The 16,922-nt window shown below is 46.2% G+C and overlaps 1 protein-coding gene and 1 pseudogene across 2 annotated transcripts in view; one reads left to right on the top strand and one right to left on the bottom strand.

Moving 5' to 3' along the window:
• NCOA2 (nuclear receptor coactivator 2) overlaps positions 1-16,922 on the top strand; it is a 273,589-nt gene that overhangs the window by 247,361 nt on the left and 9,306 nt on the right. For both annotated transcript variants that reach the window (XM_060128302.1, XM_060128301.1), the window contains 6 exons: positions 7,217-7,382; positions 11,195-11,473; positions 12,358-12,435; positions 13,789-14,023; positions 15,813-15,990; positions 16,577-16,775. In XM_060128302.1, the coding sequence (XP_059984285.1) occupies positions 7,217-7,382; positions 11,195-11,473; positions 12,358-12,435; positions 13,789-14,023; positions 15,813-15,990; positions 16,577-16,775 (1,135 nt within the window). The remainder of the gene's footprint in view (positions 1-7,216; positions 7,383-11,194; positions 11,474-12,357; positions 12,436-13,788; positions 14,024-15,812; positions 15,991-16,576; positions 16,776-16,922) is intronic.
• LOC132508389 (vacuolar protein sorting-associated protein 29-like) lies at positions 1,448-6,157 on the bottom strand (annotated as a pseudogene).

The raw sequence follows: 16,922 nt of genomic DNA, 5'->3' as shown, positions 1-16,922 counted from the left end.
CTATGTTTAAACCAATTACATTTTTCATTTCTAAAAGTTCTGTTTGCCTGGTTATTTTTCATAGTCTCTTACTGTTTGCTTATTTTTGTGATTCCATCTTTGTATCATTAAACATCACATTCATCATTACTTTCTAAATTTCTTGATTCGATAATTCCAATATCTGGATTTCTTGTGGTTCTAAATCCAGTGATTGACTCTTGCTCGTGGTGGCCTGTTTCCCTGAGTATTTTGGTAATCTTTCATTGGGAGTTCCTAGTTGATCTTTGTCAATGATCCAGCCGGGGGTTAAAGTTGAAGACACTTTTCATGCAAGGGAATTTGCATTGGTCTCTGCTGGAGGTGAGGGTCTCCGCTCACCACTCTCCTCAGTGCAGTCCAGCACTCTCCACTCAGCTCTTTCACTTGGCTGTGGCCCAGTGCCCCAGCTCTCAAGGATAAAACTTAGGTGTTGCTCAAGTTTTCGCTCAAAGATGGTTCTTGTTCCATTATTCCCTGCAAAGACAGTATCACAGTCATGTTATATGCATACTCCCATGGTTTTTAAGCAAAGCACTGGAAGCAGACGTTGCAGCAGCAGACGTTGCGACCTTGAGGCCTATGTGATGGTGCTGCTTGGCCAGTTGGGTGGGCAAAGAGCCCCGAGGCAGAGAAATAGTTAGGAGCCTAAGCAGGCGTCAGTGTGGGCATTTAAATGATGGAGGCAACGTTTTCTGGTCAGTAACCATGTTAGAAAACAAACTGGAGGAATTCTGCCTTGAGGCTCACATGTAGAAAGTTCGGGCTGGAGGCTCAGTGAAGACCTTCCAGACTGATCGTTTTGTCCTTTGGGGATTATTCTAGTCTAAAATTATGAAATACTTTTATCAAATTCACAAATGATGAAAGCAGGGTTTCTCAAATTTTATAAGGGTAGAATATTTCCAGAGCTTCTTGTTTAAAAAAACAAAAAATACTGATTTCATAGTGACTCTTATTACCCTGGGATAAAATGCTTTTGCATAGCTCAGAACTGTGGTGTGGTGCCCATTTTCCTTTCTATACCTTTTTTTTTGTTTTTTCATAAATGAAAAGTAACTTTATTACTGCGGAAGCGAAGAATGTATACAAGAAAATCTAGATTCTTTCTCCTCATGCACTACTTTGGTAATAAAGTTCCAAATATCAACTATGAAGATACTTAGAAGGATAAATCTTTCTTAACATGTGCCCATTTACTGTGTGGTGGACATTTTTTCGTAGAAATCATATACTTAAACTAAATATAATCTTATAGTTTACAAGAAGCTTAGAACATTGTATTAACAGAAGACGAGATTATATTTTACTGCAAAATATTATAAAAGTGATACAATTTTGTGGCTCTTAAATGTTTAATTACTTGAGTTGAACAGGGGAATGAAGAAGAAAAAAAGCCCAACAGAAAAATCATCAGGACACGCCTCACTTTAAGATTTTTTGTATTCGATTTGTTCTACTTTCACGTCGTCTCCAATTAGCTGATACCCGTAAGCGACAACTGTAGAAGCCTGGATATCCATCAACACAAATGAAGGAATAATGTTCGTTTCCAAGGCATTATATGCTCCAGTGGCAGAACCTGGATTAATGTAGAATTTATTTTCATGCTCAGATGCTTCAAATTTATGTGTGTGTCCTGAAATAAGGATATCCATATCAAACTGCCTCTGCAGCAGGGCTAAGCTGGCCACATCCCCCCGTGGAATAACTTCATGTCCATGGATCAGACCAATGTTGAACTGCCCAACAGTTACAACTTTCTGTTCTGGATAATTCAGATTCGCATCGAAGTCTCCTCTCACGGTATGAACATCACCAGCCAGAGTCTTGAGATAGTCATAACTCTCTTTGGTACAAAGGTTTCCAGTGCAGAGAATGTGCTGAATCTTTCCTGGTACCAGCAGTTTTTTAAAATTTAGCTGGCAGACTGTTGCACCGGTGTGGGATGTGCAGGTCTCCTAATAGCAACGCCAACTGGGGATAGAACAGTCTTCATCTTTAGAGGGGGATCCCTTCAGAGATGGATTGAAGTACATAGTTAATGTGGGAAGCATCCTGTCACTGGGCTCTGCTCAGTCACCCCTTTGTATTATCTTAAGAGAGCGGTAAAGGATTCAGAGGATTCAATGAAGTTTTAAAAAATCAAAATAGCAGAAGATGAATATGAGCCCAGCAGTACTGGACGTGTGCGAAAAAGTTGGGAACTAGTTATTTCACTGAAAGAAAAGATGATTAGGGCAATTGCTTAATAACTGTTTTAGGGAGATAAGGAAGAGAGGGTGCTCGCCAGCTGTATTCCATTCGCCTAGCGGGAGAAACTAGTGTCTTCCAACCCCCCTGTGCCTGTGAACCACCTTTGGGATCTCATTGAAAGGCAGGTCTGGGTGGAGCCCAGGATTCTGCGTTCCTAACAAGCCCCAGGTGATGCCAGCACCGCTGCTCCTCCGACGCAGTCTGTGTGGAAGAACAGACCAGAACCGCAGTCAGTCAGTGTGGCTTTTAACTGCTCTAGCTGCCAGGGGCGGTGTGTGGCCTCCACCACTGAGCACTCTTCTTGGGGATAGAGCATCGCATAAATAACCTCCGTGATCGTTCTTGGAGGTGGTACTTTCTCGGGGTCCTTCCAGCTCTTTGAGTCTGATTTCGTGGTGTCAGTGAGTATTGCGCGTTTTCTAAATATCTTTATTGGATATGTTAAAAAACACATCCATTTCCATGGAAACCTGCACATAGTAAAAAGGTAGTCGAATAATTAAATCCAGTACCTGAGAGCTGGTTTTGGATGAAATGTCTAAGATTAGTTTCTAGGGGCTTCCCTGGTGGCGCAGTGGTTGACAGTCCGCCTGCTGATGCAGGGGACACGGGTTCGTGCCCTGGTCCGGGAGGATCCCACATGCCGCGGAGCGGCTGGGCCCGTGAGCCATGGTTGCTGAGGCTGCGCGTCCGGAGCCTGTGCTCCGCAACGGGAGAGGCCACAACAGTGAGAGGCCCGCGTACCGCAAAAAAAAAAAAAAAAAAAAAAAAAAAAAAAGATTAGTTTCTAGGGAAAACTGGGCCCAACGTTAGGATTTTCACTGTTGCCCAAGCAGAGGGAGGGTTCTGTTAAAGCAAAAATGAGGACCTCCCCGGCTGTCCAGCAGCTGGGACTCCACGCTTCCACTGCAGGGGCTGCGGGCTCCATCCCTGGTTGGGGACTGGGATCCCGCAAGCCACGCAGCGCAGCCAAAAATCAAATAATAATAAAATGGAAGAATTCCGAGTACACACTGAGGTCAGCTACAGAGTCGGCTGGTTCAGTTTGCTGGGGGCGTTTCTGTGACTTGCCCTGCCGTGTTCTCTTGTTGCTGTCAGTTTTCTTTGTAGAAGAGCGCTGTGGACAAAGCAAAACATTTCCACCACTTTTAAAGTTATTTATTTCCGTTTTTCCAGCCACTTACCCCTTTTCTTTTATTTTAAATAATTCAGTTTGGAAGAAATTTATAACCAACTTTATGGTAGTCTTATTGTCATAGAAATCCAGAAATGATGGATAACAAAGGTTCTAACCACGTCTCTCTTTTGAAATAAAAGAAAAACAGTGCCTTTTTAAAATCCCCTTTATAAGTATCACCATTAATATTTTATATTTTTACTGCATACCTATTTAGGAATAGGTTTTTAACTGTTTTATGAACCCAGCATTAGTTTATATACACATTTCAGAAAGACAGTAGTTTAGCCCTTTAATCTCTAATGTATTCACATACTCATTTATTTATAGCTGAATTTCCATTTTCTGTAGTTTCATTGTGGTTTTTCTTCCTTTATTCATTTGGTATGTAAAAGAGTTGTTTAAAATATAGCCCCAAATTTATGGATGATTTTTTGATGATTTCTATTGGATTTATAAAAGTGAACAGTAGCTGCCTTTCATGAAAGACTTCCTTTCACATTAAGTTCAAAATCTCTGAGTAATTTGGTTTTCTCTTGTTTGTAATGTGTCTAAGAGTAAAGGTTCTTTGGTTGATTCTTTCTTATCATGTAGTAGCTGCTACTTTTTTGCAGAATTTTGAAAACACACATGAAAAGTGATAGTATGGTATGATTTCTCAAACAAGAGCTCAGAATAGATCTTATTCCCCCTCTTATTACTATCTTTAATGTCCTGCTAGTCTATAAATAAATGAAAGTGTAGATTTCAAGAAATAAGGTTTTTCTTGATGATGGATTAACTACCTTCTGCTAGTTCATTACTTACCATTTTGCCAACTTGGGGCCTCTGTGTGTTCTTCCCTTTATGCCTCTGAATTTTATCCTTGACTTAATATTATTATTTTTGTCAGCCACCATCTAGGTTGTAACTATATTTGTAATTGCCCAAAATGTAGGAAACTAATTTCTTCATTATGTTGGCAGCCGCTTATAAAGTTGGGATTGGAAGTCTGGGTCAATATTTTTTTCTATAAGCCAAGTGTATTATAATGTTTCTAAGGGAAGTGGTGTAACTCGTGGTATGCCCAAATTTGTAATACTAAGCCACAACGCAGTGTATTTTTCTGAGTATAAGGTATGATAACCTGGCTAGAGCAAGAAGCTTTTATTTTCACTTGCTTGCTGAACCTATGCAGTTCAAGTATTGGTCCAACAAAGAGATTGAAGATGGCCTCACTGGGCACAGTCTAGGGTTGAGGTTTCTGAATAAATGCCAACATCAAGCCAGCATAGTGCAGTGAGTGGTACTAGAGTTGAGAGGAGAGTGGGAGTGGTCCAGAGTGTCTGTGAAGGAGAAATGCCGAGCCCGGATGGGAAGGTAGAATTGCAGTTGGAGAAGAGGGTGGGAAATGTGGAACGGGAAGTCTTGGCATCATGGTGGGTATGCGGCATCCTCTGGAAAAAGGCCAGTTGCCCAGGGTGGCTGGGACCCACAGGGAAGTCGTGGGCATTACGTTGGGAAAGGTTAGGCTTTACCAAAGTGTGTGTGTCCTTGAATTCCACCACCACCAGCACCCTGTCCCAGGGCCTTAGACATTGCGAGTCAGCTCAGTAACGGGAGAAGGAACCTGACAGCATCGTATCGGGAGAATCAGAGAGAGGCTGTAAGCCGGAAAGTGTCCTGAAGGTCCCAGCTCGAGTTGAAGAGGGCCTTGACCAAAGTGGGAATCTGGGTCAAGCATTGGTTTAACGTTTTTAATTAAAAAAAGAAAAAGCAAATGGGCTATTTTATTATGTGGGAAATCGTTTAGATGCAAATGAGCATCGGTAGTTCTTTTTCTTTAAGCCTTTGGATGTGTCTTCCCGGGGGTGGAGCTGTCTTCCAGAGTACCAGACGGAGTGTCCTCTTCCTTCTGACGCTGGGTTTCAGGCAGGTGCAAACTGGGCAGTCTGCCTTGCCGTGGAGCCCGTGCAGCCTTGCTTGGGTTAAAAGGGAGTCGATTTCACATTAGCCGGTCATCAGTAGAGAGATCTGGGATGGGGGTTGTGGTCGTGTGGGAATAAAAGCTTCTGAAGAAGCAGAAGTCGAAAATTGCGAAATAAAGCTAGAGGAAGAGAATATTAACTAGCATCTTTGGGGAATGAGGTCTCAGGCCTAAGAGAATTTGGTAAATAGACAGCATCCACTCTTGGCTGACTTGAGCGCCTTTGTTCATGAAATTGACCGCATCTAAAGTGGGTCATTGCCCTTCGGGGAATCCCCTCCTCTCTCTGCTTCCCTGACGCGCAGATCTGTGGCTGTCCTCCTCCTTGTTGCCGCTTTTCTGTGTCTGCTCTTTCCTCCCACTCCCTGAGTGTGCAGTGTTCTGGTCACAGCTGTGTTTAAAAAGTTGACTCTGGGAGAGTGTGGAAGCACGAAGGGCAATGGGGGAACCGTTCCAGTGGCTGATGTCTTCCCGGGAACCGAGGCCATGGTGGGAGAAGAGGCAGGTACAGAGAGAGCCCCGGCCAGGAGCACGGGCCTCTGCCAGCGCTGGCGAGCGCCCTAGCGACGGGAACGCTTGGGTGGAGCGGGGTGGGCAGCGTAGCACACACGCTGGGCTCAAGATGGTACCCCTCACAGTGCCTGGCAGGCCGTGGGGACGTGGGCTCGGAGCCGCGGACCGCCGGCGAGCAGGGTCGTCGAGGGCACACTTAAGTGGGTGATTTTCTTCACAAGTGACATGGGCTAAATGGAGAGGATAGAGTGTTTCCAGTGCACTGGGTTAGAACTGTTTGAAACTGACTTTTGGCTTTAATCCTCAGCATTTCAGGATTCTGGGCCAAACAGGCACAAAGCGTATGAAACCGGTTAGATAGGTCGTTCATCCCTAGGTGAATCTATCATTGCTTAAGAATGAGGGACCTACCTGTAAACTTCATCTTCTCCAAAACACATAGTAACTTTAAGAGTACAAATTAGAGTATCATTTCCCCTTTTGCTATTACAGTAACTCAGAAGCTCTTTTTTAAAACTCCCCAAGTTTGTCAGTTAATTTAAATTATAGGAGTTTTATATACCATAGAATTTGGAGTGCAGTGTTACGGTTTTATCACCAGTCACCTTATATAATAACAAACATAATTTGCATGTTCCTGGTTTACTTTTATTGAGTAACTCAGGAAGTCTAACGACCACGCTCCTTGAGGATTTTAATAAATGTTTACAAGTCCCACTTATGCGTGACAGAGAAACGTCCTATCAGTCCAGCCACGTGCAGTCTAACGGCAGCTGATTTCAACAGACTTAATGGAGCTTTTATGCTCATAGTGTCCCTCAGATGGGTCTTCAGAACCTCATGCGAAATGAGACTGCAATCAACTGGCCTTTTTTGCTAAAATTCAGGAAACTCCTTTGACTACTTCAGTACAAAGTAAACACATACACTCTTGAAGAGTCAGCGTGGATTTGTGGGAACGTAGTGGTCACCTAGGTCGGTGTTGAATCCCGGCTTTGCAGTGTCTGCCTGTGTGATCTCCACCACAGGGTCTGACAAGCTCTCCAGGCCTCAGCGTTGCCAGCTTTAGAGCGGGGGCAATAAAAACAAAGCTCACAACATCCGACGCCTAGATGTGTGTCCGGCTTATCTCCGTTAGGCACTGGATAAAGTCTGTCTGTTATTTAGGGTGGATGGTTGTGTCTGGCTGGTATAGTATTTTACTACTTTTGTCTTTAAGGGGGAAAAAAAATGTTCTTTATTCAACTAGCTTTTCCACGGGCCTGAGATGAAGTTTGTCTCTACAGGCAGCCGTTTGGCAACTCTCCAGATGACTTGCTGTGTCCACACCCTGCAGCGGAGTCTCCAAGTGACGAAGGCGCTCTCCTGGACCAGCTGTACTTGGCCTTGCGGAACTTCGATGGCCTGGAGGAGATTGACAGAGCTCTGGGGATACCCGAGCTGGTCAGCCAGGTGGGCACAGGGCGAAGCTGGTGGGGACCGAGCACTTGCGTGGGCACGGAGGTACCTGTTCTCTTTGGTCGGCAGGTAATCTGCAGCCTGCTTTTTAGAATGCTTTCTTACCTATTAACAAGCCAGCTCTGTGTGCTGTCTCCCCCACTCCTTGTTACTCCCACATCAAGAATGGAAAATACCGAGAATGAGTTTGACCTGTACTTTGGGTCAATTGAGCTGAAAGGCAGAAACTCAAGTCCAGCTCATCTACTGACAGGGAGGAACATGCAAGGGGCAGAGAAGGCAAGAACAGAACATTGCTGCCCCAGCAATCCAGAACCTTCCATCTAAAAAGTAGTATCCTTAAAATGGTTCTGACAAACCTAGGGGCAGGACAGGAATAAAGATGCAGACGTAGAGAATGGACTCGAGGACACAGTGGGGGGAAGGGGAAGCTGGGACAAAGTGAGAGAGTGGCACGGACATATATACACTACCAAATGTAAAATAGATAGCTAGTGGGAAGCAGCCGCATAGCACAGGGAGATCAGCTCGGTGGTTTGTGACCACCTAGAGGGGTGGGATAGGGAGGGGGGGAGGGAGACGCAAGAGGGAGGGGATATGGGGATATATGTATGCATATAGCTGATTCACTTTGTTATACAGCAGAAACTAACAACATCGTAAAGCAATAATACTCCAATAAAGATGAAAAATAAAAAATAATTTAAAAAAAATAGGGCTTCCCTGGTGGCGCAGTGGTTGAGAGTCCGCCTGCCGATGCAGGGGACACGGGTTCATGTGCCGGTCCGGGAAGATCCCACGTGCCGCGGGGCGGCTGGGCCCGTGAGCCATGGCTGCTGAGCCGGCGCGTCTGGAGGCTGTGCTCTGCAATGGGAGAGGCCACAGCAGTGAGAGGCCTGCGTACCGCAAAAATAATAATAATAATTTAAAAAAATAAAAACTAGTATCCTGGGCTTCCCTGGTGGCGCAGTGGTTGAGGGTCCGCCTGCCGATGCAGGGGACGTGGGTTCGTGCCCCGGTCCGGGAGGATCCCGCATGCCGTGGAGCGGCTGGGCCCGGGAGCCATGGCCACTGAGCCTGTGCGTCTGGAGCCTGTGCTCCGCAACGGGAGAGGCCACAGCAGTGAGAGGCCTGCGTACCGCAAAAAAAAAAAAAAAAAAAAAACTAGTATTCTCAGTCACTCTTCATCTTAACATTTGTGGGCTAGTGATAGGAAGCTACTTGTGCTAAAAGAATATGTTGCACGTAAGTTAGCAGTAGTCTCTTTTTTTGGCTGTTGGGTCTTTGTTGCTGCACACGGGCTTTCTCTAGTTGCGGCGAGCGGGGGCTACTCTTCGTTGTGGCGCGCGGGCTTCTCATCGCAGTGGCTTCTCGTTGCGGAGCACGGGCTCTTGGTGCACGGGCTTCAGTAGTTGTGGCTTGTGGGCTCTAGAGTGCAGGCTCAGTAGCTGTGGCCCATGGGCTTAGTTGCTCTGTGGCATATGGGATCTTCCCGGACCAGGGCTTGAACCCGTGTTCCCTGCATTGGCTGGCGGACTCTTAACCACTGCGCCACCAGGGAAGTCCCAGCAGACGTCATTTTAAAGGTAGCTGCAGTTCATTCATCATTTTGCCCTCTGTGTGGATTTAGCCACAGTCATATGGGGACTATTTAATATCGATGGGAATGTAGAGACGTTAGCCAATCTTAGTGGGCTTCCCCCTCCTGGTGATTAGTTGGTGACATAAAGTCATTAACTACATCAAGAGTACTTTATAGCAACAATATAATAAATAACCTAACAGTCTCATGAAATAACTTACGACTTTTCTGAATCTGGCTACGCAGCCCAGTTTGTGTGAAGCAGGCATCCTGGTTTCCTATAGAGTCACCTGGAAAAAACAATGAGTCTCACTGCTGTCTTCCTCTTTTCTCAGCATGAATCGTCTTTATTTCTTATTGCTAAGAAATACCTTCCAGGGTTCGCTCTGCTTCATGGTCATAGGATGTATCGTGAGGGTCTGTGGGAAGGGAGATACAGACCCATTGGAAACCTCTCTGAAGCATTCAAAACAGCCCTGTCATAATCCCCACGTTCAGCAGACATAAGTGGGAGTTAAGACTTGATAGTTCATACTGAGAACAGCAGAATGGAAAGAAATGACTTGAGGTTACATGCTATAACCTGAAATAAGAAAGGAAAATGGAGTTGAAGTATTTCCTGTGTGGCTGGCTTGCTTTGCCTTTCGTGCTGGTGAGAATTTAGCATTCAGTATTGTTATCCCTGAGTTTTGTCTAAGTGACGTTTAAAGATGTGATTCTTGGGGTTGCTGAGTGACTCGGAGCGTTGTTTTCATCAAAAGTGGTATCATTTCATTAATATCTTCAGTCTCTTTTTTTCTCATTTATTTGTGTTGTTTCTGTTTTGTCTCATCAAGTCCCTCATGCTTATATCATATTAAACTGAATTATAGAAATAATGATTAGGTGGAGTCGGGAACTGTAGAATACACGTGGGCTTTATTTGTACTCATCAGAGTTGTGTGTTTTCTTTAAAAATGGATATTAAACTTTCTCTCTGTTAAAGATGGGCAAATATTTAAAGATCTGAGATAGTTTTGTGGATGTAGTTAGAGCAGTAATTCAACAGTGAGTGGTTTCCCCCAAGCGGGCTCCATCCACATTTTTAAAACTACTACGGACAGGGGAGTGGACCCAGTTCTCACGGGTCCACGTGACCTAAGCCCAGGATTCTGGGTGGCCCCAAGCCCTGCTCTCACATGGGTAGACTGGCTTGAGGAAAGCTTAGGCCGTTACTAGGCTAAAGCAAACCTGAGAGATGATTTTGCTGTTGCGTCCTTGCCTCCTGTCTGCTGGGAGGTTTGTGGCAGAAAGAAGAGGAGAAGCAGGTGCACCTTCCTGCTCTGCGCAGAGTCATTTAGGGCCACCTGCATCGAGGGTGTGCCCCTTGGAGGAGTTCTGGATTTTCTGCAGCCGCCTCCTTCTGACCCAGATAGGGTAGCCCTAAGAAGCCAAGGATGATGAACATGTTAGATACGGCTAGGAGGAAATAAGATGGTGGCAGAATGTGGGGCGTGTAGGGAATTCTGACGACCACAGAAAACAGTCAGACACAGGTGGTGTTTCACACTGGTGAGTGGCTCAGGTCCTACATCACAGACTCTACTGGAACCCACTCCTCACTAGCCAGACAGGCTTCTTGCAATTTGCTGCACATCTACAAGTCTCAGTTTTGTTATCTGCAAAACGGGAATAGTGGTGGGCACCCCAACACTGCCGATCCCAGCCAGGTACCAAGGCAGCTGTCTAGTTAAAGTGATTAATACAGGTGTGACTAATCAAATCAGAACACTTAACACGTGGGAATTCCCTGGTGGTCCAGTGGTTAGGACTCTGCCCTTTCCTGCCGGGGCCCGGGTTTAACCCCTGCTTGGGGAACTAAGATCCCGCAAGCCGGCAAAAAAAAAAACAAGCCCCTTGAGGCGTCTAGGGGACGTTCGCATTCTTCCAACTGGCGGCATGAGTAGGAGGCATTCCGTAGTCACAGCCCATCTCTCCCTTCCCTCGGAAGAAGTGCTGTGGGGAGTCAAGCCTGACCCCTGCTTCTTACCTCAAGTAACTGGATCTCTGGAACAGAGGCATTTTCTGGGAAGACAAGTGGAGTCAAGGTAGAAGTCCCTTTGTGTAGTAAGTGCAATAGCAGAAGCCTCCAATACAGGGCAGTGAGAGGAAACAGCCTTCTGTTCGCTTTGCAGTTTTCAGTGGTTTCACTGATTTGTGTGTTATCCGGGGGCTTTCTCCTCAGAGCCAAGCGGTGGATCCAGAGCAGTTCCCAAGTCAGGATTCCAACATCCTGCTGGAGCAGAAGGCCCCTGTGTTCCCACAGCAGTATGCATCTCAGGCACAAATGGCCCAAGGCAGCTACACTGCCATGCAGGATCCAAGCTTCCACACCATGGGGCAGCGGCCGAGCTACGCCACGCTCCGTGTGCAGCCCAGACCCGGCCTCAGGCCCGCGGGCCTGGCGCAGACCCAGCCCAACCAGCTGAGGCTTCAGCTGCAGCATCGCCTCCAAGCACAGCAGGTGTGTTCCTGGCTGCGCCTGGAAGATCGGGGGGCGGTGCGGGGGCGGGGCACAGGGAAGGTGGACGTGAGCCCGGGGGTCCTTTTGGAGGCCTTAAAAGCTCCTTCTGTCCTTTCCAAGAGGGTGAAAGCGTTGCCACGTTACCTTACAACTTCCATACTCCTTTCTGCTTCACCTCCTTCCCTTCTTTCTCTCTTCTGCAATAACTCCACTCCAGCGTAGAGCAGCTCTTTGGTTTCCTAGCTCTATTATTTACTGAGGGGCTAACCTTGAGCTCTGTGAGCCTCAGTGTTTACATCTGTACAATGGGGTCGCTGTACAGTCTCGGGCAGTATGTGTGCGTCTGTGGGGCCCGGCACAGTTTCTGGCCCAAAGGGAGCTCCCAGGACAACCGTAGCTCCTGCCATTCATCCTATCTTGTGGCCAGAATCATCACTCTCAGTGGAGTGGTGGCATAGGGTGCTGCGTTATGGAATACCTGTTTAGCTCAAGAAAGTGTGTTCTCACTGAAACAAGCCTGGACAGATTTCTCTCATATGGTAAATAATCGTGTTGTGGGCTTTTAAATCGCCTCTCCCTTTTTTCCCTCTGCTTTTTTCCTAATCTTCCTCTTGGCCTCCTTTTCTGATCATTCCACTCCCTTGCCCCCTTGCAAACAGTGTGTTTTCCAAACTGTCCAGAATAACTTCTCAGCTATAAGCAATGGGAAACCTCAGCGATAACTAGCTTTACAAGGGGATCCAGGTACAAGCCATGTGGTTTCAGTGTCCAGCAGCAAGCAGATGTTGGGTTGGCGGGGAGAGGGGAAATTTCTTGAGGAAGGTGATTTGAAATAGAATATATTCTGATTAAAAATATATTGATTGCCATGTGTATGCGTTTAGAATCGCCAGCCACTCATGAATCAAATCAGCAATGTTTCAAACGTGAACCTGACTCTGAGGCCTGGAGTACCCACACAGGTAAGGGGCAGACCAGCCGTCAGCTTTTACTGCATCCGCATAACTTCTCTTGTAATTTCTTCCCCCTTGATATCCCACGTAACGTAACTCAGAAGGCCATACATAGATCCAGATCCACACAGTGGATGTCGTGTCATTCGCTTTTCTTGTCTGGTCTGTTGCTTTTGTGGTTCTCTCCTCATCACTGCCATGTTTATTGCCAGGTACAGTCAATTATCGTTATTCACACTGGTTGTGTTCAGAAAAGTTACTGCAAACACTGAATTAGTGAATATTGAACTGTTGCTCCTAGGAGAAATAAGGGGTTCGTTTCCTTTGAGCCTCTCGGTCAGATTTTCATGAATCAATGTGTGTTTCTGTTTGAAGACGCCTTGTTTAATACATACTGTTGATTCACTAACATTGAACTCACAGCCAGCAGCACTGTAACTCATGCCTGCATGAAGCTCCTCGAACTCCCAGATTTTCCCCATAAGGCACATCGCAGCCCCCTGTGCTTATCTAGGACCCTAGGCAGCACTTCAGCACTTCTCAGGAGCCATTTTAAACAGCAGAGTCACCAACAAAAAGCACGACAGTGTGAAAAACGTGGAGCTAAATAGTCCACAAAAAGGACAGTTGTGCGCAGTACGAGAGCTGAAACGAGAAGCAGTGCCGCCTGGTTTCAGCCTCAGGTGGGAATGGGCACGTTGGGCTTCTCACATTTTTTGCTGCTCTGCACGTGTCCATAAATCACGACAGTGCCGTGAGTATTGGTTCTGGGGTGACAAATAAATGTTAGCAGGTAGGCAAGCTCACCAGTGCAGAATCCACAAATAATGAGGTCGACTGTATACTGCCAGGACCCGTAACCAGCCTGGTACCACTTACTGACAGCGCCCCTCCCGTCCTGTCCTGGCCTCCCTACGCGCCTGCCTCCGTTCTGCCTTTTCTGAAGTGCTTCAAAGCCACCTTTTGGCACAGTGACTTGGTTTCCCTTTAGACTTGAATGTCCCTTAATGAGACTCTAAACTGCCGTCCTCAGGGTTTTTGTACAGAGTCCTCTTACAGACAGGACTGGGGTTACCGTGGGCTCCCCTCGTTACCTGTGTCCTCTCACAGCGAGTCTCAAGTTTCTTGATACTGACATCAAACTTAACGCATGTCATTGCAATGTTTGAGAATCATCATCTACAGAATTCAGAAGCTCACATTCTCAGCCACCAGTTGGTCAGCTCTAAACTGTTCTCTTCTGTTTGCCAAATAATTTCGCACGAGACAGTACCCTTTGTTATCCTCTTTCTAACATACGGGTTGTTTTTCGATCTGTCTCCACCCCCAATGTCTTCCTCCGCGTTTTGCCCCCCGTTCCAGGCACCTATTAACGCACAGATGCTGGCCCAGAGACAGAGGGAAATCCTGAACCAGCATCTTCGACAGAGACAAATGCATCAGCAGCAGCAAGTTCAGCAGCGAGCTCTGATGATGAGAGGACAGGGGCTGAACATGACGCCCAGCGTGGTGGCTCCTAGTGGTGTGCCGGCAACTATGAGCAGCCCCCGGGTCCCCCAGGCAAATGCACAGCAGTTTCCCTTCCCTCCGAGCTACGGTACGGGACTTACGCCACCGCCGCCTTTCACCAGTCCTTTCTCACCCGTGTCCCCCAGTCCCGGGTCACAGCTCCTCTCTCGCAGCTCTTTGCATGGCTCCCAGAGGAACCTGGCTAACCGGGGGGGGGGGTGCTAGGAAACCTGGGAGGACCACTGGGGCCCGTCAGGAGTCCCCAGGTCCAGCAGGGTACCTTCCAGTCTCTCAGCTCAGGTGCCACCTTTGCTCAGAGTGCAGGTCTTTCTTTAAGAATGACCGGAGTAGGTGTGCATGCGTAGAGTGCCTCTGCCAATCATGCGTGTGAGTGCGTGTGAATGTCTGCACTTAAGTCGGTGTCTGTAAACACAGGTGCCTGTGCATATGCTTATACTTGAAAACCTCTGAGTCTAAAAACGATAGATAGGAAATGTTGAAAGATAGAAAATGTTGAAAGACATGTATCATTGTAAGTATTTTACAGACGTTTTACAGCTTTTGAAAAATAAAGGCTCTCGATATTATACCAGATCTTTAACGAATTGATCATTCTTAAGGGGTGCTGCACAGAAACCACAGCAGACGACCTCTTAATTTTCTTCGTATTGATTTGTTGTTTAATGTCAGTCTTAAGAGACAAGCGTGCAATGTCATAAACATTAATATTTGTGTGCATGTCATATTCGATTAATAGTTGAATTATTGATAAAAGGGCTTATTACATCAAGGTTAATATTCAAAATGACTTTCCCCATCTTCCACCAGAGTTCTCTAGAAACAACTACCAAGTCTTTGTGGTGCTTAGCCTCATGTCTCCTATTTCTTTAAAGAAACAGAAAGATAATGTGCAGCTTTTTCCTGTGTGCTCTTAAGCTTTTCTTCCATAGCTCATTAAAGCATTAATTAAATATGCATGTTTAACACATCTTCTAGACAAAAATGGGCTTACCTCAATGTCATCCCTGAAATTTTCTAAGGAGCCGCTCCTTTGTTTCCCAACTCTTCCTCTCTTTCCTTTTTGATCATTTAGGAAAGACTGCTAAAAGTTCTTTCTCTCCTTTTAGTGTAAACACCATTTGCCTCTGCACTGAGCAAGAAGCTTACATGGAATTTGTTTTTCTTATTCTTGCTAATCTTGTATAGCGCAAAAGCATGGTAGAGCCCTTCATAAATACACAACAAGCTAATCATGAATGCAGTTACTTTCTAAAATTTTTTTATTTTTTGGCCATGTCGCACAGCTTGTGAGATCCCAGTTCCCCAACGAGGGATCGAACCCAGGCCCTCAGCAGTGAAAGTGCGGAGTCCCAACCACTGGACCGCCATGGAATTCTCACAGTCACTTATTTTTAAAAACGCATCTATCTCATCATAGAATAACTTGGGTTAATTTAATAAAAAATTATTCAAGTGTGTTGGCTTTTTATATATAGCTAAACCTTAATCCAACTTAATCCAGTTGTAGTGATATATAAACATTGAAAGACTGTTTCCGGTCAAAGAGAAATATACACATTTGACTCATTCTTGATTTGCAAGGGATATGGGGAAAGAATAGTATCTCTCTCTACCTCTAGTCGTGATGGTTAATATCGTTCCTAGGCACGCCTCTAATTACTATAGAGAACCAAGGTAGGGAGAGATTTTCTTCATGCATTTTATTCCATCTTGGAATCTTTTTTACATGTATATAATTTACCAGCATGTGATCAGGTATTTGATAGTAATTTTCTTTGTGTATTTGATTTGAATGTTCTCTTCTGTCCCCCGTCTCAACGATAAAACTAACAGTCTCCTTCGTTCTGTTTTTTAAGGAATAAGTCAGCAGCCTGATCCAGGCTTTGCTGGGGCCACCGCACCCCAAAGCCCTCTGATGTCGCCCCGGCTGGCGCACACGCAGAGCCCCATGCTGCAGCAGTCCCAGGCAAACCCAGCCTACCAGGCCTCCTCGGACATGAACGGGTGGGCGCAGGGGAGCATGGGCGCAAACAGGTATGCCGCGTGTCTCTGTCTTTTTGATAGAAATGATCACCAGGGAATCTTTCCATAGCCCACCTGTCTCTCTTCTGGATTTTTCTTCTTTGCCCAAGCAAGCAATACCAAGTAAACTGCTAAGTAAGCCAGTCTACTTTTCCTAGGGCAGAAGTTACCAGAATTTAGCAAACCTTAGCTTAATGTTTTTTCCTTGGGAGTAAAAGGAGCTCCCCTGAGAAGGTAGCACCGCCACCAATGGATGATAGAAACCGCTGTGGGAGGCAGTGGCCTAGAAGCCACCCTCTATCAGTACAGGTAATAAAAGCAAACAGAAGCCTTGCCTGGTACAGACATGACAGTGGGACGTGTCCCTCCAGACCTTCACGGGAATGTGGGGAAAAGGACAGAGCGCGGTGGCCCCCGCAGCTTCGCCAAGGGCTTCCTCCCCCGCTGTTTCTGACCTCACCACCTCCTGGTGTCCCACCCGGATTCTCTCAGCCTAGATTTATTCATTCTGAAGGAAATGCCTGAGAAACCAGTGCTCAAAACTGCCTGCCTGTTTGCCCGAGGGCTCTGACATTTTCATCTTTCACTGTGTTTCTAGCATGTTTTCGCAGCAGTCCCCTCCACACTTCGGACAGCAAGCAAACACCAGCATGTACAATAACAATATGAACATCAATGTATCCATGGCGACCAACACAGGTGGGATGAGCAACATGAACCAGATGACTGGACAGATCAGCATGACCTCAGTGACCTCTGTGCCTACGTCAGGGCTGTCCTCCATGGGTCCCGAGCAGGTAAGCACCCCAAGGAGAAGCCCCCCGCGGGCTTCTGATTGTAACTTCTTGTCTATTTTTGCATTAAATGTGTCTTTCCATGTGCTTAACATATGCCATCAACTCCCACATTTATTTTGAAGAGTGTTTTTTTCACCTTACCACCAC

The sequence above is a fragment of the Lagenorhynchus albirostris genome, chromosome 17 (assembly GCF_949774975.1).
Source record: "Lagenorhynchus albirostris chromosome 17, mLagAlb1.1, whole genome shotgun sequence".
NCBI lineage: Eukaryota > Metazoa > Chordata > Mammalia > Artiodactyla > Delphinidae > Lagenorhynchus > Lagenorhynchus albirostris.
This window is presented reverse-complemented; position numbering and strand designations above follow the sequence as displayed.